At 41.4% G+C, this 23,294-nt stretch overlaps 2 protein-coding genes across 4 annotated transcripts; one reads left to right on the top strand and one right to left on the bottom strand.

Annotated features, from left to right (window-relative positions):
• Positions 1-2,019: 2,019 nt before the first annotated feature.
• Positions 2,020-6,414, bottom strand: LOC138350658 (V-type proton ATPase subunit E-like). Its single transcript, XM_069301737.1, has 5 exons — positions 6,263-6,414; positions 4,997-5,172; positions 4,671-4,839; positions 3,179-3,330; positions 2,020-2,996 (listed from the first exon to the last, which is right to left on the bottom strand). Exons 1-5 carry the CDS (start codon positions 6,293-6,295, stop codon positions 2,846-2,848), a joined length of 681 nt encoding a protein of 226 aa, XP_069157838.1. The 5' UTR covers positions 6,296-6,414; the 3' UTR covers positions 2,020-2,845.
• Positions 6,415-8,922: 2,508 nt separating this feature from the next.
• On the top strand, positions 8,923-22,390 carry LOC123770515 (mitochondrial transcription factor B1). 3 transcript variants are annotated; one of them, XM_045762470.2, is made up of 8 exons: positions 9,078-9,287; positions 15,793-15,961; positions 16,336-16,506; positions 17,956-18,035; positions 18,331-18,508; positions 20,787-20,824; positions 21,771-21,897; positions 22,125-22,390. In XM_045762470.2, the coding sequence occupies exons 2-8, from the start codon at positions 15,812-15,814 to the stop codon at positions 22,266-22,268; spliced, it is 888 nt and encodes a 295-aa protein (XP_045618426.2). In that variant the 5' UTR covers positions 9,078-9,287; positions 15,793-15,811; the 3' UTR covers positions 22,269-22,390. The 3 variants fall into 3 exon arrangements, with proteins under 3 accessions (XP_045618425.2, XP_069157837.1, XP_045618426.2); XM_045762469.2 differs by lacking the exons at positions 15,793-15,961; positions 16,336-16,506; positions 17,956-18,035; ... (2 more) ...; positions 21,771-21,897; positions 22,125-22,390 and adding exons at positions 8,923-8,956; positions 10,695-12,503; XM_069301736.1 differs by lacking the exons at positions 15,793-15,961; positions 16,336-16,506; positions 17,956-18,035; ... (2 more) ...; positions 21,771-21,897; positions 22,125-22,390 and adding exons at positions 8,977-8,995; positions 10,695-12,503.
• Positions 22,391-23,294: the final 904 nt, after the last annotated feature.

The following is a 23,294-nucleotide window of genomic DNA, read 5'->3' as shown; positions in this document are numbered from 1 at the left end:
AGGGGCGAGTTTATTGGGCAGCACCACTCATCCTGTGAGTGGACACACCGCCATAGCAGAATGTACAACACTCCCCAATAGGAAGAAAACCCGCTGGGTTGTTCATCCTGTCACTTGTACCCAGACATTTCTTTGTTCAGTACAAGCACTATCATTGGTACTAAAATAAGCCTCTACATGACTTACTAATGTTAATGTGAATTATATTAATACCTGTACTGGAGAGTACTTCAAATAATTTTGATGTGGTTACACTAATGACAATTATGTATTGTTACAGTAACAGTTATAAGTGGAAAATGTAGGGAATTAGTAATGGCAAGAGTTGGTGGATAAGCTGGAGATGAAATCAAGTTGTATAGTAACAATGACTGGGGAAGGAAGGCTTCCACACAACACAATAGGCCACCCACAACAGTATAGTTGATGTGTTGAAGGAGGAGCTAAAGACATTGTATTACTATAGGCCACACCAAATGAATATTGACATTGTAATGGATTCTTAATCAAATAGGCGTTGCCAGGAGATTGTCAAATGGGACCAGATGGAGCATTCAATATATGCTGATAAATTTGATCCATAGTATTGTATTTGAATTATTTTTTTCAAGATTGGTTAGAACTTCAACTTGCACTCTCTTGAGAGGTGTAGAACAAGACAATCTTCATAGAATTCTGGAAGTGGATGAAAGTCATTTACAAAATTACTAAACTAATTTTTGAAATCATTTAACCAGGTGAGACGTTGCAACAGTCGTTATAAATTTGAGAAACTTAAAAAAAAAAAAGAGGGATACAGGGTAGGCAAATATTTATCTAGGATAGACTTGTAGACAAGAACACATTACCAGCTGGCATTAAGGTTACCTTGAGGTGCTTCCGGGGCTTAGCGTCCCCAAGGCCCAGTTGTCGACCAGGCCTTACAGTTTGGTAATAAAATGGCTCTTCCTTGAATATTTTCACTGCATCGCACACTTGACCACTGTTTATGGATGGGGGGGTCTGCTGACGACGTTTGCTTCCACAATGATATTTCATTTCATGTGCCACTTACCCCTAGAGGAACATTTTCATGACTGAGCTTGAGATAGTTCTGTATGTTCTCCATCTGTTACTATCTTAACACCAGCATTCTTTTGTGGTGGACTCCTGCAATGCCCTCATGGCCCTGAAGTCTTAATTTTAACCCTTGCCAACCTATGGTGACAAATGGTGGTGACAGCACTTTGTACTGGCTTTTCCTAATCTTCAACAGGTATAAGACAGTTGAATTTTGCTGGGTTGCCAACCATAGTGGCATTTCCTTCGGTGATCTCACAGATGCTACTAAGGAGGCTGTTCATGTTGGTCCTGTCTCCTGAGGGCAGCAGATTTTTGCCCTTTCATTTGTTGCAACACACAACTATTGGGATGATAGGTGGTAGTTATGTGAAAAACAAATTGCGTAGTATTAAGTGTAGCCTATTCCCACCGCCATTCCTACTACCACGGAAATAGTTATGAGCAAACGACTCTGGCTAGACTGCATGTAGGATACACATGCTTAAATTTTTGGCACTTAATGGAACAAGGCCTGTACTTTACTGTTCACATTTTTGACTTGCTGCTTCTGTATTAGCATCGTGCAGGAGTGTTGTGACTCCTGTACCCCAGACAGTGCTGTGCTGCCATCCTGGATAAGCACTTTGTAATTGTTTTACTTAACATATTAATTGGCTTGTGGGCCTATCTTGTGTAACTTTGATAACTAATAGATACCAGTAGCAATGGTTGCTTTATTTATGGTTAAACCTTAAACAATGGATTGTGCCATGAAATAGATTTATCTGGGTTAAACTTAGGTTATGTTGGAGTATTTTCCATTATGGTGCTAGTGGCAACCAGTCCTCATTATGGTGGCATGGTATGGTATTGGTGCCTTAGTATTGACACATGGCAATATTAAGAAGAAAAATGCCCTCCGTGATAAGGTTGTTGCACTTTCAGGAAAAGGTGTGGGAGTTAGAGTAATACACAAAGATATTATATTCTTTATTTCCAGGACTCAATATAAACATTTTGAACAAGCTTCATAAGCCAACAATGAAGTTGCCACAAATTTACATTACTAAAACTATAAATACCCAACTAAAAAAAATCTTTATACATCACTTATACACAAGTTTTAAAGTTTACACGAGCTAGTTACTGCTTAATGCAGCCTCGTCCTGCCGTGAACAATGACAACAATGAAAAGGCTCAAGACGGAAAAGCCACGTACATGTGGCATATATACTGGAAAACACAACCATAACTTGTCGAGATCAAATCTAGCTTCAAGTCGTTGAAATTCGCCTAAAATGGTACCGACAGGATAAGGTAAACACTCATTACAGTAATTGTAGAGTAGTGGTTGTCTATTTACACTGATCACACAAGAGGAATGTTTAATATTGACTTATAATGCTATAACAACACTGTATGCTGAGTAACATGGCCAGCAGTCCTAATTACAAGTGGAAAATACAGTAATCTGACTAACCTGCACTATCAGCTGAGAGGCGGGACCAAAGAGCCAAAGCTCAACCCCCACAAGCACAACTAGGAGAGTACACACCGTCAATTTAAGCTCTTCCACACAATCGTACCTTTCCTAAACATATACCATCAAACTATACAGTAGTACACAACACCATATTTGTCAAGATTGTATATGGTAGTGCCTTCACAGCAGATCTTACTTACAACAAGAGCAGGTTTACTAGACTGCTGAAAATTCTTCATCTCGTACAAATATTACATTACCACTTGTTCTGAATTTGAGTGGCTTTACCTCGCATCACAGGGATACAAAATAATAAACTCGTTAGTTATCAAACTTGCGGTTGGGATTGACTCCAAACAGCATTGCTCGGATTTCTGGAAGCATCTGCTGTGATAACATTTCCAAACGCGCTTCCAGGGTGTTGGAGATCTTGATACGATTAGCACGGGTCACAAGTTCAATACCTCCACAGCTGTCGAGAAATAATTATCAATTGAGAAAATATTTACAACTTCCACCACAGAACAAGCAACAGACTTAATTTGGAAAATTCTTTATTTTAACAAAATTAAACTTTTCATATTTGGTTTAAATATCAACAATAATGATAAATTACTTTTTGAGTAGACAATTAAAACCAATTGCTGTACTCACATTTCAGCAGGAAGCCAATTGGAAGTGTCAATATCCAATTTGGCATCTCTGCCAGAAAGATTTTTGTACGAAATGAGAGCTCTAACTATGGCCTGCTCGACAAGGGCTTGGTCCACGCGGCGACACCGCACCATCAGATGTGGCTCCAGTAACTGAAAGTAGTTACTATGCTTATTATGTCAAATATGCAGCATCTGTTGAAGTTAACAATTGAAAACTAACCATAAACGTGTTAGTGAACCACAGTGCATTAATGTAGCTATTATCCTCAACATCGGATATTTGTCATCAATCCTCCCATTAAAATATTAAATGGAGTATACTGATGATCTAATGCTAGTCACACCGATTCACATTTTTCAGGCAAATAAAGCTCTTAAAAGAACAGTAGCTCTGACAGTCATCCTGTGACTACACCCATACCCACTGTCCTGTCACTACACCCATACCTACTGTGCTGTGACTACACCCATACCTACTGTGCTGTGACTACACCCATACCCACTGTCCTGTGACTACACCCATACCTACTGTCATCTATGTTACTCCACACACATCCCCTGAACCGCTGCCACTCCATCACTTGCCCACTATAACGTGATACTTTTACACATCACTCGCCACCCCATCTCCCGCCCCCATTTAATGATGTACAGAACAAAGTCAATATCTAAATTTTGATGAATCCTTAATTACAATTCTAACAGCATATAAAATTTTTATTTATTTTTTTTTATTTATTTATATACAAGAAGATACATTGGGTTAGAGAGAATACATAGCATAGTATTTACAATCTTGTAAAGCCACTAGTACGCGCAGCGTTTCCGGTAGAAACACAATATACTGTACAGTATACAAAAAAATAATTAACAATATATATAGTTTGCAGGTCTTCTTAACATAGGCCAAAAGTTGCAATAATCTCGCTGCAAACATTTTAAAATATGTTATGTACAGAAGAATATACAAAAAGCTACAAAATATTATATTCAAATAATGGATAAAGAGTGCGCAGAATAAATAAGTCATGGGTGAAGAGCTGGGAAGTCACTGGGTGCGGCACAGTGGTAGTGTTCACCGAGCAGGCAGGCTATATATACCAATACATCTAGTAAACTATGTGTCAAAATTCTAGCATCAAAGAATGTGTTTTATCCTTTACTATTCACACTTTTAATCCAGTACATGTGAAAATTTACCATATTTTAAAAGCTTTATGCCCCTAACTGGACAAGTTACCTCCACTTGTCCAGTTAAAACAAGTCCAGTCTAATACAGTAAATACTGATATATTTTTGAGTGGACCTGTTCTTTGTTCCTGCTTTGTTCAGCGTCCCTGCTACCTCACACCAAGACCGGATGATACATCAGAGTTATGTTCTATTTGTTGGGGGGAAGAAAGTTAGAGAGTCAGGTAGAATAGTTACAGACAAGACATTTTCTTAATAAGAAAGTAGACGTCACAGGTGTATGAATAGGTTACACGTACCTGACACAGCCCCTGACAGAGGAGGTCCTCCAAGAGCTTGCTATAGGCTCCCACATCATGAGAAATGACGTTCAATTTTTGCTGTGCCTCATGAAGAACGTTCTTAATATGCGACTCCTGGGCCTTCAGCACCTCTAACCTCGACTTGTTCAACAGGTTGCTCGCACCACTGGTCACCAAATATCCAAATTTGTTAATAGAGATGTTGGTACATATTGGCATAAGTAACAAATAAGTCGAACAATATAGCATTGCTACCAATTAAAACCAGAAAAAAAACTTGTAAAATACCTGCTTCACACGTAAAAATGTTCACCCAAACTTACATCTTTTTCTGAAGCTCGACTTGCTTCTCCTTGCGCTCGTAATATTCAATGATCTTGAGACGATTTTGCTGCACCAGGCGACCCTTCTCAATGGTAAATTCTTCCTCGGCTCTGGCGTCAATTTCTTCTGCTTTTTCATTGGCCTCTTGTTCAATAAAGGCCATCATATGATGGATCTGAAAAAAGATTAGTGTTATCTTGAGGTTATCTCGAGATGATTTCGGGGCTTTAGTGTCCCCGCGGCCCGGTCCTCGACCAGGCCTCCACCCCCAGGAAGCAGCCCGTGACAGCTGACTAACACCCAGGTACCTATTTTACTGCTAGGTAACAGGGGCATAGGGTGAAAGAAACTCTGCCCATTGTTTCTCGCCGGCGCCTGGGATCGAACCTGGGACCACAGGATCACAAGTCCAGTGTGCTGTCCACTCGGCCGACCGGCTCCCTATGAAAGTGTTTCACATGTTACGGAAACTGGCAATGATAGAGGCGGGTGGAGATCTATGCTTATCGTTTCATCCACTCTCTCCTAATGACATGTTAGTCGCGCTCATTTAAACATGTTTATTTTATATATACAGTATATATATTATATATATATATAACTGAAAACTCCACACCCCAGAAGTGACTCGAACCCATACTGCCAGGAGCACTATGCAACTGGTGTACAGGAGACCTGAACCACTCGACCATCACGACCGTACAAAAGATGACGGTAGCCGAGGCTATTTGCCCATCATCCTGACGGCACTTTGATGGTAATCTTGGACGTAGTTATTTTATCAAATTACCTCATTTTTGGGGGCCAGCCTCCCGGGCCACACTGGGGGGGGGGGGGCCAGCCTCCCGGGCCACACTGGGGGGGGGGCAGCCTCCCGGGCCACACTGGGGGGGGGCCAGCCTCCCGGGCCACACTGGGGGGGGGGCCAGCCTCCCGGGCCACACTGGGGGGGGCCAGCCTCCCGGGGCCACACTAGTGGGCCAGCCTCCCGGGCCACACTAGTGGGCCAGCCTCCCGGGCCACACTAGTGGACCAGCCTCCCGGGCCACACTAGTGGACCAGCCTCCCGGGCCACACTAGTGGGCCAGCCTCCCGGGGCCACACCAGTGGACCAGCCTCCCGGGCCACACCAGTGGACCAGCCTCCCGGGCCACACCAGTGGACCAGCCTCCCGGGCCACACTAGTGGACCAGCCTCCCGGGCCACACTGGAGGTGTATAATGGCCATAAGAGAAGAAAGGTGGCCCGAGGGGGCCATATATCACCTGCTTCTGAACGTCGGCATCGCTGAGGGCCATGGTGAGGGCTGGTGAGAGGTGTGAGAGAGAGAGTGAGACGCTACACAGCTGACAAGTCCCTCCTTGCAGACAACAATCATATGATGACTACAAAGTCAAATCATCAACTAATCTAATATATATTCCTAACAAAGAATTCAAATATATATACACCAGATCGACGTATATTAATACTTCGTTAAATATTAGTGAATGTGGTAATGTTTTCGGTTATTATATATTGGGGGGAGATAATATTTAAGAGATAGCATAGTGTCTCGCGTCACGGGATCTAACCATTGCCATCCAACCCCTCGCAGTAGAGTTCGATACTCCTTCAATTCCTTTACGGAAGGGTTAGATGCTGCTCTCAATATTCGCGCGGAATATTTGAACTTCCTCTCATTCTATGGAGGCTTGATCTTTCATCCAATATTCCCTACAACATTCCACCAGAGGGTTAAGAGAAGGACCAACATTCCACCAGAGGGTTAACAGAAGGGACCAGAGGGTCACAGGGCTAACAACACCAGGCATGAGAGGGAGGACCTTTTTGAAACATAAAATCCTGAACAATTTAGAGGATGTTGATCCGGACAATATCTTCAAAAGATCAGATGTAACACACAAGTAATATCTGCCTGAAACGCTGCGCGTACTAGTGGCTCTACAAGAATGTGAACACAAGAACATAAGAACAAGGTAACTGCAGAAGGCCTATTGGCCCATACGAGGCAGCTGCTATCTATAACAACCCAATCCCACTCATATACATGTCCAACCCGCGCTTGAAACAATCGAGGGACCCCACCTCCAGCACGTTACGCGGTAATTGGTTCCACAAATCAACAACCCTGTTACTGAACCAGTATTTACCCAAGTCTTTCCTAAATCTAAACTTATCCAATTTATACCCATTGTTTCGTGTTCTGTTTTGTGTTGATACTTTTAGTACCCTATTAATATCCCCTTTGTTATGTCCATTCATCCACTTGTAAACCTCTATCATGTCACCCCTAACTCTTCGCCTTTCCAGTGAATGCAATTTAAGCTTTGTTAATCTTTCTTTATATGAAAGATTTGTAATTTGGGGAATTAACTTTGTCATCCTAAGCCGGACATGTTCAAGTGAATTTATATCCATTCTGTAGTACAGCGACCAAAACTGTGCTACATAATCTAAATGGGGCCTAACTAGAGCAAGATATAACTAAAGAACTACACCAAGTGTCTTGTTACTAACGCTTCGATTAATAAATCCCAGTGTCCTATTTGCCTTATTACGGACATTTATGCATTGATCCTTTGGTTTTAAATTCTTACTAATCATAACTCCCAGATCCCTTTCGCAATCTCAGTACCATCTAGCTCGTATCTTGTAACTCTATCATCATTACCTAGCCTCAGAACTTTACATTTATCAGCATTAAACTGCATCTGCCAATCTTTTAACCATTTCAAAACCCTCTTTAGATCAACTTGAAGTGATAGTGAGTCTTCTTCCGTGTTAATTTCCCTACCGATTTTTGTATCATCGGCAAATTTGCAAATGTTGCTGCTCAAACCTGAATTTAAATCATTTATATATATTATAAACAACAGAGGTCCCAAGACAGAGCCCTGAGGTACTCCACTTACAACATATTCCCACTCTGACTTAACCCCATCTATACTAACTCTGTTTCCTTTGGTATAGCCATGCCCTAATCCAACTTAATATAGCACCTCCAATACCATGAGCCTCTATCTTTTTAATCAGTCTTTCATGTGGCACTGTATCAAAAGCTTTGCTAAAGCCAAGGTACATAACATGGCAAACCTTACCACTATCAACTGCCTAGCGTGGTGTGGGTTACTTTGCATAGCACATCATGCTATGTCCTCTCATAAACCCAATGTGACTTCTTGTATATATATATATATAAATAAATAAAACAAGGAGCAACGGTAACAAGCTTAACAAGCGACAGTTTAGGACTGTTAACAGGTTCTTCACCCACGTGGGTATTAACCCGCGGAACTTCCTACCCGCCGAAGCCGTTAATGCAAACTCTGTTAACTTTTAAAGCACAACTGGAAAAAATCATTAAGACAAATGGTGGGAGACCTTAGCCAAGCTGACGGTAAACTCGTTAGGGAACTCACTCCCTAGTGAATTGAAAAACTGTAAAACTTTTGCCTTATTTAAAAGCAAAACCAAAAAGTACCTAACTTCATCTATTTAGTTTCCTACACTGAGCTTTAAATTTGCTCTGTACCTAGTGTTACCCAATCTCCTAATTTTTACACATAATTTTTATGTAATCAGACAACCTTATCATTGTGTTCATTGCTGTCTTCTTTTATGTGCTAGCCATATGCTGTATTGTGACTACCAATTTTTTGTCAACTACCATTCAAGCTGTCATTGCAATCAATCTTATATTGTTTCTGCTGTATTGTGCCTACCAATTTGTTGTCAACTACCATTTTAAGCTGTCATTGCAATCAATCATAGCTACCTATGTGCTTTAATATACTGTACCTATAATTTTCTCTCATCTTCTTTTTTTTTCATTCCATGTAATCTGTTATCATTTTTTTGTCTATAAATTTTGCAAGTATTTACCTCCTTAAAATTTTCTTAGATTAATAAATAGTCAATCCTCCCAAGGGATACCAACCCAGGACAAATTGCTGGTGGTGAGTGTCTTGCCACTGCGCCACGGGGACTACTATTTGGTATTTATGTATGTATTTATTTATTTGTATATTTATTGAGTAATTTATTGACTGGTTTATTTATTGATGTATTTGTTGATAGAGGAGAAGGAGGGTGAGTGTAAAGGAAGGTTGTCAACACTGAGGGAGTGTTGCCTGAGGGAGCCATAACACTGGTGTTGCTGCTGCTGCTGTTCCCTGCTGTTGCCTGCTGCTGTCTGCTGCTGTCTGCTGGTGTTGTTGTGCCTTACTGCTGGCACCCTGGCCCCTGGCACCCCCCCCACCACACCCCAGGAAGCTCCACACACTAGAGGTGAGGTAACGCAGACATCGTAATAATAATTCATTGGGTCGGGGGACAGGCAGCCAGAGTATATTCTTACACTTTAGGCTTATATCGATGCCCTCACCCCCCCTCAGGGTGCAACCCCACAAGATGACTAACTCCTGAGTACCTACTTACTGCTAGGTGAGCAGGACCATTAGGTGAAAGGAAATTTGCCCAACCATTTTTGTCCCGCTCGGGATTTGAACCCGGAATTGTTGGTTACGCGTCGAGAACGAACCCGACTGTACTATTGAGACCCTCCGGTAGTATTGGGGGACATACTACCAGAGGAAGTTATCAGCGGACATGTGAGGTCTATGTCCTCCATCACAATGCATCGAATTACAGGTGTTATTAATTCTAAGGCAGTTTTATTTATTCTATTTTGTTTATTTGTATACAAGAAGGTACATTGGGTCAAGTACATACAGTATGTTGGGGTTTGCATTCCTGCGAAGCCACTAACACGCACAGCGCTTCAGGCAGACACTTTGGCACATTTTTGGATGCTTCTGGTTCCTGGGAGGGGGTAGGGGGGGGTTACGGTCAAGTCATATACAGATATTTCAACAAAGCTCATCTTCTAATTTTTAAAACTACATACTGTTAGGTTTGGCCGACATATTGGACTCGGCAAGTTTGAGTAGGTTACGAAATCTGTGGCCGAACTGTCTCGTACAGTTACTTGTATCCTTCTTTGGCTGCTGTGAAAAGTTGCCTGTAGCAACGGTTTGCAAGGATCATCCAGTCAAGTATTGTACATCAAAGACGACACGCACTCGCGCCTCACATTTTCTGCTTTTACATGTATTTTGTGTATTAAATTTAATAACTCATAATAAGATGCATTACAATACTGTACAGTATGATAAAATTAAACACTAAATAATGAATCTAATAATAAGATACTATACCCTGTATAAAATGTATATACCTGTAAATGGAATTATAGATTCAGTATACAGTTCAGTATACAGTATATATTATTTATTGTATAGGTGTACTGATACCCAAATTTTGACGGATACTGATACAGTACTCCATTATTATCCATGTACAATACTCCGATACAGTATTATAACAATATTCAGATATTGATAAACTATGAATGATTACCTTGAGGTGGTGATGCACAGGTGGTGATGCACAGGTGGTGATGCACAGGCTGTGTTGGTGGTACCGGAGCACATGTTTAAACTCAACATTGAGCGAGATTGAATCTGGCGATAAATGATTTGCATTTATGCAGTTGAGCATGTTAGTAATAAATAATATTTGTGTACATGTTTTTTTTAAGTAATGTAAAGAAGTGTTTCTCTGTTATATAGCAAGCCTCCCACAACCCAGCAAGATAATTTATGTATAGCCTTTACATTGTGGTAATATTGGCAGGTCATGGCAGGCAGGGCAGGCTTGGTAGCGAGGCGGGCGACTGCTGCATTCCTCAGACTTCCTCCGCTTCCCTCTACGAGTGACCTCGTCAAGCTCTACAATTTAAGAGCGACGAAGCAGCTGGGTCAAAATTTTCTGATGGATCATAAATTAACGAGCAAAATTGTCCGAAGTGGCGGACGTGTTCGCGACTGTCATGTTTGTGAGGTTGGACCAGGGCCTGGAGGCATCACACGGAGTATTCTGGAGCAAGGAGCAGCACATCTCACAGTCCTAGAAAAGGACCCCAGATTTATACCAACATTAGAGCTGTTAAAAGATGCCTCAAATGGAAAACTTGATATTGAATTGGGTGATGTTCTGACTTTCAATATGGAAAAAATATTCTCCCCAGACCTTGTACAACCTTGGGAGGGTCGCCCTCCAAAAATTCATTTGATAGGAAACCTTCCTTTCAACGTGGCAACACCATTGATTATCCGCTGGTTAAGAGACATTAGCCTCAAGCGCAATGCCTGGGTGAATGGCCGCGTGCGCATGACGCTCACATTTCAGCTGGAGGTGGTGCAACGCATGGTAGCACCTCCAGGACACCATCAGAGATGTCGTTTATCTGTAATGTGCCAAAACTGGTGTCAGGTAACGCACAAGTTTACCATCCCTGGCCGAGCATTTGTGCCAAAACCAGACGTGGACGTTGGCATTGCTCACTTTATTCCTAGAGTTGAACCACACATACCTTTAGAGTTCTCACTGGTGGAAAAAGTTGTGCGTTGCATCTTTTCATTTAGACAAAAGTATTGTAAACGGGGTGCTGGTATGCTTTTCCCAGAGTCCCTAAGGGATGAACTAGTGGATCAGATGTTCACGGTAGCAGAAGTGAATCCCACGTTGCGACCCTTCCAACTCTCAATGTCCGAGTTTAACCGCTTGTGTCACACATACGCTGCCATTATTGAGAAGCGACCAACTCTGGCAAGGTTCAATACCCATAATCGTAGAGCTGTTGTGGAAGGTGTTGATTATGATAGTGATGGAAGTGAGGTGGAGGCAGATAATTATATTGTGGGTCCTGCTGCTTGAGTGTGTTGAGTATGATAGTGATGTGGAGAAAATGTAAATACTGTACTGTACAGTACTCTGATGCTGCTGTTCCTACTTCAGAAATGCATTGGTTATGAATGATGGTAGTGAAATGGGGAAGTTTTCAATATATTTTTTGTAGTCCCTGCATTATAAGGGTGTTCAGTGTTATTCAGTGCAACAGTAACGGTAATAAACATTTAAGTACGTCTTACACGTGGGAAAAGTGCAAGCACGTACTGTACAGTAGTTTCTGTTTCAGGAAGATCTACCGAGGGTTGACTGTAGCCCTAAACTAACTCTTTTTGACTATTGTTATTCCACAAGAATGTTCCAGGCAACAAATGAAGTTGATTTAAGGTATTGGTGCTAGGTTTTCAGCACTATACTATTCTTCAAAGACATAAGGATGAAAGTTTAGCCTTGGTGAAAGTTTCAACTTAGTGAAAGCTTAGATTTCTTATTGGTCAGCTGTAAATTTATGGAACTTTAGTATGTGACATTTGCTGCAGGTGTCAAAAATGTTGTGATGTAACTTGATACTGCATTCTAACTTCAGAATATCAAGAATCAATGTATACATTAATGTATTCAGAGTTGGTGCTTAATGTATTTCTGTAATAATTAAATATATTGCAAAGCATTTTCCTTGCCACAAGATAGCAAAGATTATGATGTCCATACAGTGTGTTATGGTATTTATATTAATAAAAGACCAGTATGTGATTATCGTTTTTCTTTTAATCTTACAAATTAGCTTTTGTGTGATATGTAGAGTATTGTGTTTTTTAGTACAGTACGTGGCATAAGTTGAACACTTTGAAGCTTTGAACCTCAATGTTGATAATCTCGGTGAAAAAAAAAGTTTGGGTAATGTGCGTTTGTATGGTTTTCTTCTTGTATGGTGAAGGTCAAAGTTGGTAATTTGAGTTAAGACACCAGATTGTGAGAAATATAGAACTGTGCTGGTATACCAGATGTTCCTAAGAGATATAAGAGTGAAAAAGGAACATTTAATTAATAAAACTATATTTAATTTTACACAACCATGCTGCACTTTACTGTATATCATATAAAATATAAATACAGCACATTCGTAAAATTGTGAGTTGTGGAATCGATGAATTGATTCAAATATGAAGATGACATGAATGACTTTGTCGATGTAAAAATGGAACACACAACGCGAGAAGATGTAGACGGAGCCGTGACACCAGAACAACAGACTTGGTCATGGTAGCCTATTACAGCAAGTCACTGGTATGAAAAGACTGAGGTAACTGTAAGAGCATTAATATAAGGTGTAATGTGGGAAGGTGGATAATAAGAGATAATAAAAGAGAAGGTGAATAAGATCTAACAGTCATAATTAGTAAGGATCTTAAGGCAAAAAATCCAGGCATTAATGGATCAGTCATATCTCCTCTGTTCCTCTCTCCTAGGGTTGTGAGAGTGAATTCCCTTAATCTGCACTCATATAGTAGTCCTCTCAGTTCTGGAACAGTACCAGATCTGGTTGCAAATATTTGTACTTTTCAAGCTGTTATTTTTTGGCGATGTGTTGTATTATTGTGGCGTTGGTGCATTGAGTAATGGTCTCGGCGACTGAAGGAGTATAGAAATCTACCGAGATGGTGTTTCGGTATTAAACCTTTGTGGATGATGTACAACATGATGCCAAATTATTAATACAGTAGCTGTTGGGCTGATCTACATCATAATGATACAACTTTTTCTCAAAACTTCATATACACACAGGGGAATTGTCAGGGTGGACAAAGACAAACTCTTCAGCACAGGTGGGACACGAACAAGGGGACACAGGTGGGACATGAACAAGGGGACACAGGTGGAAACTTAGTACCCAGATGAGCCACAGAGACGTTAGAAAGAACTTTTTCAGTGTCAGAGTAATTAATAAATGGAATGCATTAGGAAGTGATGTGGTGGAGGCTGACTCCATACACAGTTTATAATGTCGATATGATAGAGCCCAGTAGGCTCAAGAATCTGTACACCAGTTGATTGATGGTTAAGAGGCGGGACCAAAGAGCCAAAGCTCAACCCCCGCAAGCCCAATTAGGTGAGTACACACGCACGCACCTGCCTCAGTTGTGATCAATATTGAAATACAGTAATCCTTCCGTCTTCAATTATTCTGTAGTATAATTTCATGAAGCACATCACTAGGTTTGATAACAATTTTGCTTTTGTGCTTATACCAACAAATTTTTTGATACATTGATAGTTATTAAAATTATTAATACTAATTACACTATCTGTAAATGTAGTAATTACTACCCTAGGGACCAGGATGCCTCCATTGTTCGGCTGTGATCAAGACATGTGCTCGTGAAAATATTGTCATTAATAGAATAACCAAACACTGAAGCCCCATTATTACAGTAGACAGAACTAACCTTTCTGGAGGGTCCAAACAGTTGCTTCCTGAAGCCAAGTGCACTAAGATAACTCCACACATGTTACATCAATCATGGGAGTCTTGCATAGCTTACCTGAGAACATATCCAGAACCTTAGTAAAGTTAGAAAGAGCTCTTCCATCCCATTCAGCTATTGTGCCGGTTTTTGTCCAGATTGGAGACTTAGATGAGCAGGGTGGTTTTCTCGATACCTAGCTACATATTCTCCCCAGCTTGGCACCTTCTTTTGATTATTACTTGCTTCTGAATGCTAGGTCACAGGCTTAGCCTTTGTTTCTGGCTCTTGTGGCCCCAGTTGCCAAACCCAGGCATTTTTCTGTAGCTTCACCTCTTTCTGTAGATCGGTCTGGAGACGTTTCTTGCTGGTTTGATTTTCTCCTCTTGCATGTGGAGTGTGATGTGGGTCTACCATTGTTTGTGTGGTGCTGGGTAGTTGGTATCCCATCCCACATCATACGTCGCAGTGACAGTAGGAAGTTTCTTGGTGCCTTATTTTGTCTCCGTCTTTCTTCGTTGTCTTCTATTTCTGTTCCAGTGGTTTTGTTCTTGATTGGCATCTTATGCCTAATACTGTCGCCTCGTGTTGTTTGACCTTGGCGATGCTGCTTTTGTTGGTGTTCGCCGTAGATAACTGTAAATAAATAGTACTTTGTCAACACACTTTCTCAAATTATCTTGGATGATCTTTCACCTCTGTCCTGTTCATTCTTTTTTTGAGCCGGTCGGCCGAGCGGACAGCACGCTGGACTTGTGATCCTGTGGTCCTGGGTTCGATCCCGGGTGCCGGCGAGAAACAATGGGCAGAGTTTCTTTCACCCTATGCCCCTGTTACCTAGCAGTAAAATAGGTACCTGGGTGTTAGTCAGCTGTCACAGGCTGCTTCCTGGGGGTGGAGGCCTGGTCGAGGACCGGGCCGCGGGGACACTAAAAAGCCCCGAAATCATCTCAAGATAACCTCAAGATAACCTGTACGCTGCCTGTATTGCCTTGGTTGATGCATTGTTGATGCTCTCTCCTTGGTTCCAAGGCTCATTTACCTCCAGTTGTCTGCAGCATCATAAAATCTAGACGGTCTACTGTCTACTCTTGGTCCCACGATTACATAAGTTTGTGGCTCTGTCCTTGTTATTTTCTAATATGCATTGGGCTGATATTGAGTGTTGGGGGTTTGGAGGTTTAAGAGGGTCGTGGCAACTCATAACCTGGTGAGTGTTCCTGGATCTCATCAGTCTTGCATTAGTCTCAGTTGGGTTCCCCAACCTGGTCTCTCATTTTTTGAGGATTTGATCTTCACTCTCCTCCTCCTCCTCCATGGAAAGTCCCAGTTTTCTTCTTCTCTGTGGTTGGTTAGGTTTAAGGAGCTATTGTTTAACCCCTCCAGAAAAAATCAGCATTGCATGTAATGACACCTTTTTGAATTATTTGAATTCAACTGAAAATATTTTTTTTTATTCCGTTGGCATTTGTTGTAATGTACATTACTTATCAGACAAGCTTTTTGTTCTATTTCCTCTAAATACTCTTGTAGGAATAAGTACACACTGTTCTGTACAGTAATCTTCTCCATTTCAGCACTTACGTTTTGCCAGACATGGAGAAGACGGCAGAAGATAAGTGGGAGTTCCTTGAAGCATTGTACCAACATGGACCTGATGTGGAAGCCCTCAGGAAGGTCTTGCCCAAGTGGACAAAGGCGCAATTGTTGGCCGTCATCAAGCGGTTTCGCCACCGTGCGAAGAAGGTACCAGTAGCTGGCGTCTTTGCTGTGTGTAAATTCTTCTTTATTGCATTTTTATAGTAGAGAGAATTTAAATTTATTATGTGATAGCATTTAGTTTGCTTTACATTATTTTTCTGGAAAAAAACACATACGGTAAATGTTCAAAGCAAATAAATTTGTTGTGAATACTGTGTATGATTTTTGCTAATGGATTAATTTTTAATTTAGACTAAGACTGGGCAAAATTTGTGGCAGAATTGATTTCTTTGATGAAACATGATGTGGATGATGAAACATTGATTTCTTTGATGTTGGTGGGTCGGGAGGCTGGTAATGGGTAAAGATCTGCCACTTTTAATGACATTAAAGTTATGAACTGTCTTCTGCCTCTTCAGAGAATGATGGAAGGTGAGGAAGAAGACATAAAACGTAAACCTCCTCTCGAGCAATGGATTGGCCTCACTACAAAGCTGCACGAAATTCAGGGAACCACAAACCAGTTAAAGCGAAGAGGTCGCAAAGCTTACGCTGAAGTACCCAAGGATCACGCACCTCTGATGGGCAAAGTAATGTACAGTTGTGTGTTTTTACAGCCTAGATTTTTTACTTCAGTCAACAGTATTATACAGTACGTAGTAGAATTACAGGTGTCTGGGAAGGTGAAAATTTGGTTAATTGAAGGTGTGGGCGAAGTAAGGCTGGCAGCGAGGGAGACTTCCATCTTCACCAACTCTGCTAGAAAACTCATTTTAAAAGTTCTTGTATTAATAAATAGTCTTATTTCTTCCCTATTTCACATCATTTACAATGGGATAGTTCAAGATATGTTTACAGTATGATATTTGGTCCAGAGAAATTATTTAACACATAAATGGCTCGTGTGTTATGTGATCTAGATTTGTTGTTTTAGCTCCTGGCCTAGAAAAGTGTGATTTGTTTGACATTATTTAAGATAATCAACCCACCTAGTCCATTTTATCATAAATATTTCCTGGAGATTAGGTGAGCGGGATAAGAGCTAGTGCCGGCTGACACCACAAACTGTACCTCCTGTATGTGATAGAAATGTCGTATGCCCCTGGAATATAGGAGGCCTGGTCGACGACTGGGCCGCGGGGACGATAAGCCCCGGAAACACCTCGAGGTAACCTCAAGGTAAGGTACCAATTTATACGGAGCCAATGATTATCTGAATTCACCTGAGGGCAACTCTGTCTAGTGGCCTCAATGGGGACAGGAAGCTGGCAGTTTGTCAAAGGTCCCCCACTTGTTCCAGAGGATTTTTTCTATCTGAATTTTAAACTGGAATAATTGTCTTGGCATTTATGGCTTCAGCAGGTAGGCAGTTCCATGGGGTTTATAACCCTATGGGTGGAAAGCATCTCCTGATTTCTGTCCTACATTTTGTGGGTCTGACAAAATACTGACATGATATTTTGCCTGCTCATTTTTGTATGCATAATAAATAAACTATATATTTTGTATTATGCTGAGAACATTTTACTACATGTACCATGCATTCACTGAGGTTTTTTATCATTGTGTAGGTAATAAAGTGTGTTAGTTTTTCATTAGTAAGTGACTCCATGTTGTCATGATCTGGGGCCAGATTCACGAAGCAGTTACGCAAGCACTTACGAACCTGTACATCTTTTCTCAATCTTTGACGGCTTTGTTTGCAATTATTAAACAGTTAATGAGCTCCGAAGCACCAGGAGGCTGTTTATAACAATAACAACAGTTGATTGGGAAGTTTTCCTGCTTGTAAACTGTTTAATAAATGTAACCAAAGCCGTCAAAGATTGAGGAAAGATGTACACGTTCATAAGTGCTTGCGTAACTGCTTCGTGAATCTGGCCCCTGGCTTGTGGATGACTTAAGAGATTTGAGTCTGTTCATACATCAAGGAAACAGGTTTAGACAAAGTGTAGTCACATGTAGGCTGAGACGAGATGAAAAGATTAAGCTAGAAATGTATAAAATAAAATGTTGAGATAGTTATTTTACTGTCGCAGGTGATGATGTATGCTGCCTGCTTTGAGGAACACTACCAAGGATCAGAACCTGATGCTCCTAATTACAGTGAGATCTACAGGTAAGCAATGTCTGAGTTACCACACACACAGTAAACACATTGTATGCTCCAGCAAACATGATATCATAAAGAAACCAATACATAAGGTGGGGGGGAAAAGTAAGCTTAATAGTTATTTATTATGTAAATAGAGATATGAAGAACTTATAAATTCAGGGAGTTTATTCATATACGAGCACTGTCGAGAGGCAGCGCGATGTCTAAGAGTAGAGGGAGGTAGGTAGGAGCCAGGCAGCTGTGACTAGGTATGAAGGTGTTTGATTTAAGTGTATTTATCCAGCACTCTTTTATGCAGGTACTTGGCTCAGCTGCTGGAGGGAAAGGAACCAACACAGTTAAGTCCTGGGAGCGCTGACAAGGTACTGGAGATATTGGGTCGGATCAAGAAGGTGGTGCTCCAAGGCAGTTTGCACGACCATAGTAAATATCTTGAGAGGCTACCCATTTCCTACCTTTCTTCAGATGCTCCAGAGGTATGAGTTCCAAGTTACGTGTGAAAGTGGTGACAAATGGGTGTATATAAATTATAATTACCACAGCTTTATATATGGAAAAATCTTTCCTCCTATTTACTATCTTGAGGTTATCTTGAGATGATTTCGGGGCTTTAGTGTCCCCGCAGCCCGGTCCTCAACCAGGCCTCCACCCCCAGGAAGCAGCCCGTGACAGCTGACTAACACCCAGGTACCTATTTTACTGCTAGGTAACAGGGGCATAGGGTGAAAGAAACTCTGCCCAATGTTTCTCGCCGGCGCCTGGGATCGAACCCAGGACCACAGGATCACAAGTCCAGCATGCTGTCCGCTCGGCCGACCGGCTCCCTTAGGTAGCACCAGAAAAATTCCTGAAGTTTGAATATTAGACAAGGTCAAACTCCAGGACAAAGTCTGAAGCAGTATCCCAGTTGTATCAGTCATGCATTCATCAATCCCCGTCTAAAATGACTGAGAAGACGAATGGTAGCCACAGACTAAATTAAAACGTGTAACTTTCACACCACCTAGCTGAAGACTGGTAAAATGGAACTGCTGCCCAAACCAAGGTCAGACACAGTCCCAAAAAGGCACTGATAAGGTAGTGGTCTAACTTGAGAGAAACCAGGCTGTGCTGAAGGCTACACCGGACCGGACACTTGCAGAGAATATAACTGAAGGCTACACTGGACCGGACACTTGCAGAGAGTATAACTGAAGGCTACACTGGACCGGACACTTGCACAGAATATAACTGAAGGCTACACCAGACCGGACACTTGCAGAGAATATAACTGAAGGCTACACCGGACCGGACACTTGCAGAGAATATAACTGAAGGCTACACCAGACCGGACACTTGCAGAGAATATAACTGAAGGCTACACTGGACCGGACACTTGCAGAGAATATAACTGAAGGCTACACTGGACCGGACACTTGCAGAGAATATAACTGAAGGCTACACTGGACCGAACACTTGCAGAGAATATAACTGAAGGCTACACCAGACCGGACACTTGCAGAGAATATAACTGAAGGCTACACCAGACCGGACACTTGCAGAGAATATAACTGAAGGCTACACTGGACCGGACACTTGCAGAGAATATAACTGAAGGCTACACTGGACCGGACACTTGCACAGAATATAACTGAAGGCTACACCGGACCGGACACTTGCAGAGAATATAACTGAAGGCTACACTGGACCGGACACTTGCAGAGAGTATAACTGAAGGCTACACTGGACCGGACACTTGCAGAGAGTATAACTGAAGGCTACACTGGACCGGACACTTGCACAGAATATAACTGAAGGCTACACTGGACCGGACACTTGCAGAGAATATAACTGAAGGCTACACTGGACCGGACACTTGCAGAGAATATAACTGAAAGCTACACTAGACCGGACACTTGCACAGAATATAACTGAAGGCTACACCAGACCGGACACTTGCAGAGAATATAACTGAAGGCTACACTGGACCGGACACTTGCACAGAATATAACTGAAGGCTACACTGGACCGGACACTTGCAGAGAATATAACTGAAGGCTACACCAGACCGGACACTTGCAGAGAATATAACTGAAGGCTACACTGGACCGGACACTTGCAGAGAATATAACTGAAAGCTACACCAGACCGGACACTTGCAGAGAGTATAACTGAAGGCTACACCAGACCGGACACTTGCAGAGAATATAACTGAAGGCTGTCAGTTATCAACAATCAATGCCAAAGAAAGCCCTGAAAAGATGATGATATACTAGTGTTGCCATCTTGTGGCAGTTAGTGTACTGGTAACTAACCAGGAATATCATTCTTGGTTGCTCTAAAAGGATCAAAACACCGAGTTCTATGCAATATCTGGTAAGGAATTCAGATTAAAGTATAACTGGAGTGAGCTGCTCTTCACTTCTGCCTGATGTGTTGCCAAAATGTACTAAATGTTAGAGAAGATCCATGGGTTCATTTTCATCCTAATTGACTTTGCTCTTTGAATGGCTGTCACAAATGTAGACAATTCCAAAATTAACTGTTCCAAATGCTCAAAATGTTTGCAATTTAGCCTATTGTATTTTCCAAGATTAAAATCATGTCCAGTAGGAATATTGTACTGTATTTTCATTGTCAAAATCAATTTTAGACATGCGATTACTGCTTATTTATCTTGTAAATTTATTATGGCCAGGTTTACATATGCAAGTAATGTTTTCATTTAGTAAATAGCAATGTTCTGTAATTTACTGAATTTGTGTTTCTTTATAGGATGACTTTCACACCACAGAAGGAGCCAGTCATGCAAGGTTGGTTCATTGTTCTTATTTAACTGACAATGAGTCTCTTTAGACTACTGTACATGTTTAATGCCAATAATCATAACATATCAAGATGTTAACATCCCTGATTTATCAATATTTACCAGTCTCCGTGGTGTAGTGATAAGACACTCGCCTGGCGTTCCGCGAGCGCTTTGTCATGGGTTCGTATCCTGGCCGGGGAGGATTTACTGGGCGCAAATCCTCAACTGTAGCCTCTGTTTAACGCAACAGTAAAATGTGTACTTGGATGAAAAAACGATTCTTCGCGGCGGGGATCGTATTCCAGGGACCTGCCCGAAGCGCTACGCGTACTAGTGGCTCTACAACAATGTAACAACTCTTGTATATATCGAGAGAGAAAAAAAAAATCAATATGCCTAATTTATGAACATGTTAATAACAGCCTCAAACACTACAGTTATACTTTATTTTTATAACTGTTTTAAAGTATTAAAAATCTTCTATGCATTTTTTGCATAAATATTTAGTTCTTTCATAAGAAAAGCACATCTAGGTCAAATCTTTATTGAAGTGAAAATAACTGAATTGCTAAGTATTGTGGGCTGTGTACGAGACTGTCAAGCATTGAAATAGAGGGATGGTGTAGTTGAGGCAGACGACGGGTGTCTTGGAAGGGTAGAGTGGAATGATGTATAAAAAGGCTAAATTGCAAAAATAAAGTTTGTGTGACGAGTGCCCTAGAGAAGCTGCTGCTGCGGTCACTCCTTGATGGAGCGCTGATGGCAGGAAGACATCGAGGCTGGTGACATAACTGTACCTCAGAGGGCTGTCAAATTCCAGTACAGAGTAGGTTAATGTCAAATGCTGTACTTTGCACAAGGAATATTTTGTGTAATGTGGGAGGAGGGTAGGGGGGGGGGGATATGTTGATAGCTACTGTAATTGAACCTTTATGTATTCTAATTTCCAGTTCCAAGAAAGAGACCGGAGAGGGTGCGTGCCCGCTGTTCCAAGATGCAGAGGAAGAAGCAGACACCATGGAGCTGGAGCCGGGGGATCCCTACTATGAAGTCAAGAAAGAGAAGCTCATGAAAAAGGCAAGTATATTTTTCCAGGGCCTTTACTTTACTGTATCCAACTTACACAACTTAATAATATAACAAACAGTACTAGCATTATTTTAATGTTTTGTCAGTGTCCATTTGACTGAGAAAATTAACTTTTGTCCAAAAGGCTATTTTTCTTCATTCCAAACAAACATGAAGCACATTATTGGAGACATTAATGAATTGGCATTTCATTAACTTTGTTTTTTTACCCACAGTTGGAGATGCTTCAGCAGGAATCTGCTAAAAGACTCCAGTTTGTGCCTGGAGTAAATCCCTTGGAGTTGCCCATCAACTTGCTGATGAAGTCAACGGTGACCCCTTCATGTCTTACCTTTGGCACGCACGCCCACGAAAATTGAGTTTGCTTTGTGTATCAGAAATGTCGAGATATTGCTTTTCTTTCATGAAATTAATATTTTTGTTTTAAGCTATGTTCATATACCAAATTCTGGTTGTTTAATTATAAAGTATGAATGGTGAAGTATTGTTTAAATATCCAATTTCAGTATTATTGTCAGCCTCAACATGTGTGATCAGGTGCTGTCTTTTGGCTTAATTACTTACAACACTGTCTTCCTGGCTTGGTACCATCTTTTGACTATCAGTGTCACTGGATATTCAAAAGGTGCTAAACATCACTTGGGATGTCAGTAAGAGAACAAAAGCACACAAGTGATATCAAAGGTATTGCATTTGCCAAGGATTCTGTTGAGGGACAAGTGGCCCTGAACAACATTAGGAAAGCAAAACAATTGCAGTTTAAACAATAAAACACAGCTTTTCTGCCTATTAAGTGCCCACGAGTTAAGAGTGTAAGGCAGATATTCAACCTATGGTGATGCCAATCCCCCTTTTTTTTCCCCACATGCATGCACTATAAATTTCAACATATTGGCCCTACACACTTGAGCATTTAGTAAGGCACAGGTCTGTTCCATTGCCAGAAGTGTATTCACCTAGTTGTGTTTGCAGGGGTCGAGCTCTGGCTCTTTTGGCCTGCCTCTCAACTGTTACTATTTTTTTTTCTACACACACGCACCCAGAAAGCAGCCCGTGACGGCTAACTAACTCCCAGGTACCTATTTACTGCTAGGTAACGGGCATCAGGGTGAAAGAAACCCGTCGTTTCTCGCCGGTGCCGGGAATTGAAGCCGGGCCACAGGATCACGTATCTAGCGTGCTATCCACACAGCCACCGGCGCCCTGTTCTGCTAATGTTGCACACCATTTAAAATGTCCCAATTATCAGGAAAACCTGAAGTCATGTCTTTATAAAATCCTCTGAAAATTTTGTCTAACATCGTGCATCTCATTCCTCTTGTTGGCACTGTGAATGATATATAGGAACTCTTGAATATTCTGCATCACAGCTGGTGCTATATAGC

This window comes from Procambarus clarkii, chromosome 46, assembly GCF_040958095.1.
Source record: "Procambarus clarkii isolate CNS0578487 chromosome 46, FALCON_Pclarkii_2.0, whole genome shotgun sequence".
Lineage (NCBI taxonomy): Eukaryota > Metazoa > Arthropoda > Malacostraca > Decapoda > Cambaridae > Procambarus > Procambarus clarkii.
This window is presented reverse-complemented; position numbering and strand designations above follow the sequence as displayed.

What these genes read in the sequence shown, in the direction of transcription:
- LOC123770515 (XM_045762469.2), top strand. Translation starts at nt 10,698, where the DNA reads ATGGCAGGCAGGGCAGGCTTGGTAGCGAGGCGGGCGACTGCTGCATTC.
- LOC138350658 (XM_069301737.1), bottom strand. Translation starts at nt 6,295, where the DNA reads ATGGCCCTCAGCGATGCCGACGTTCAGAAGCAG. An exon ending in ATGCCGACGTTCAGAAGCAG is followed by an intron (nt 5,173 to 6,262) that starts GTGATATATGGC and finishes ATCTTTTTTCAG; the next exon opens with ATCCATCATATGATGGCCTT. An exon ending in AATTGGCTTCCTGCTGAAAT is followed by an intron (nt 2,997 to 3,178) that starts GTGAGTACAGCA and finishes ATTTCTCGACAG; the next exon opens with CTGTGGAGGTATTGAACTTG.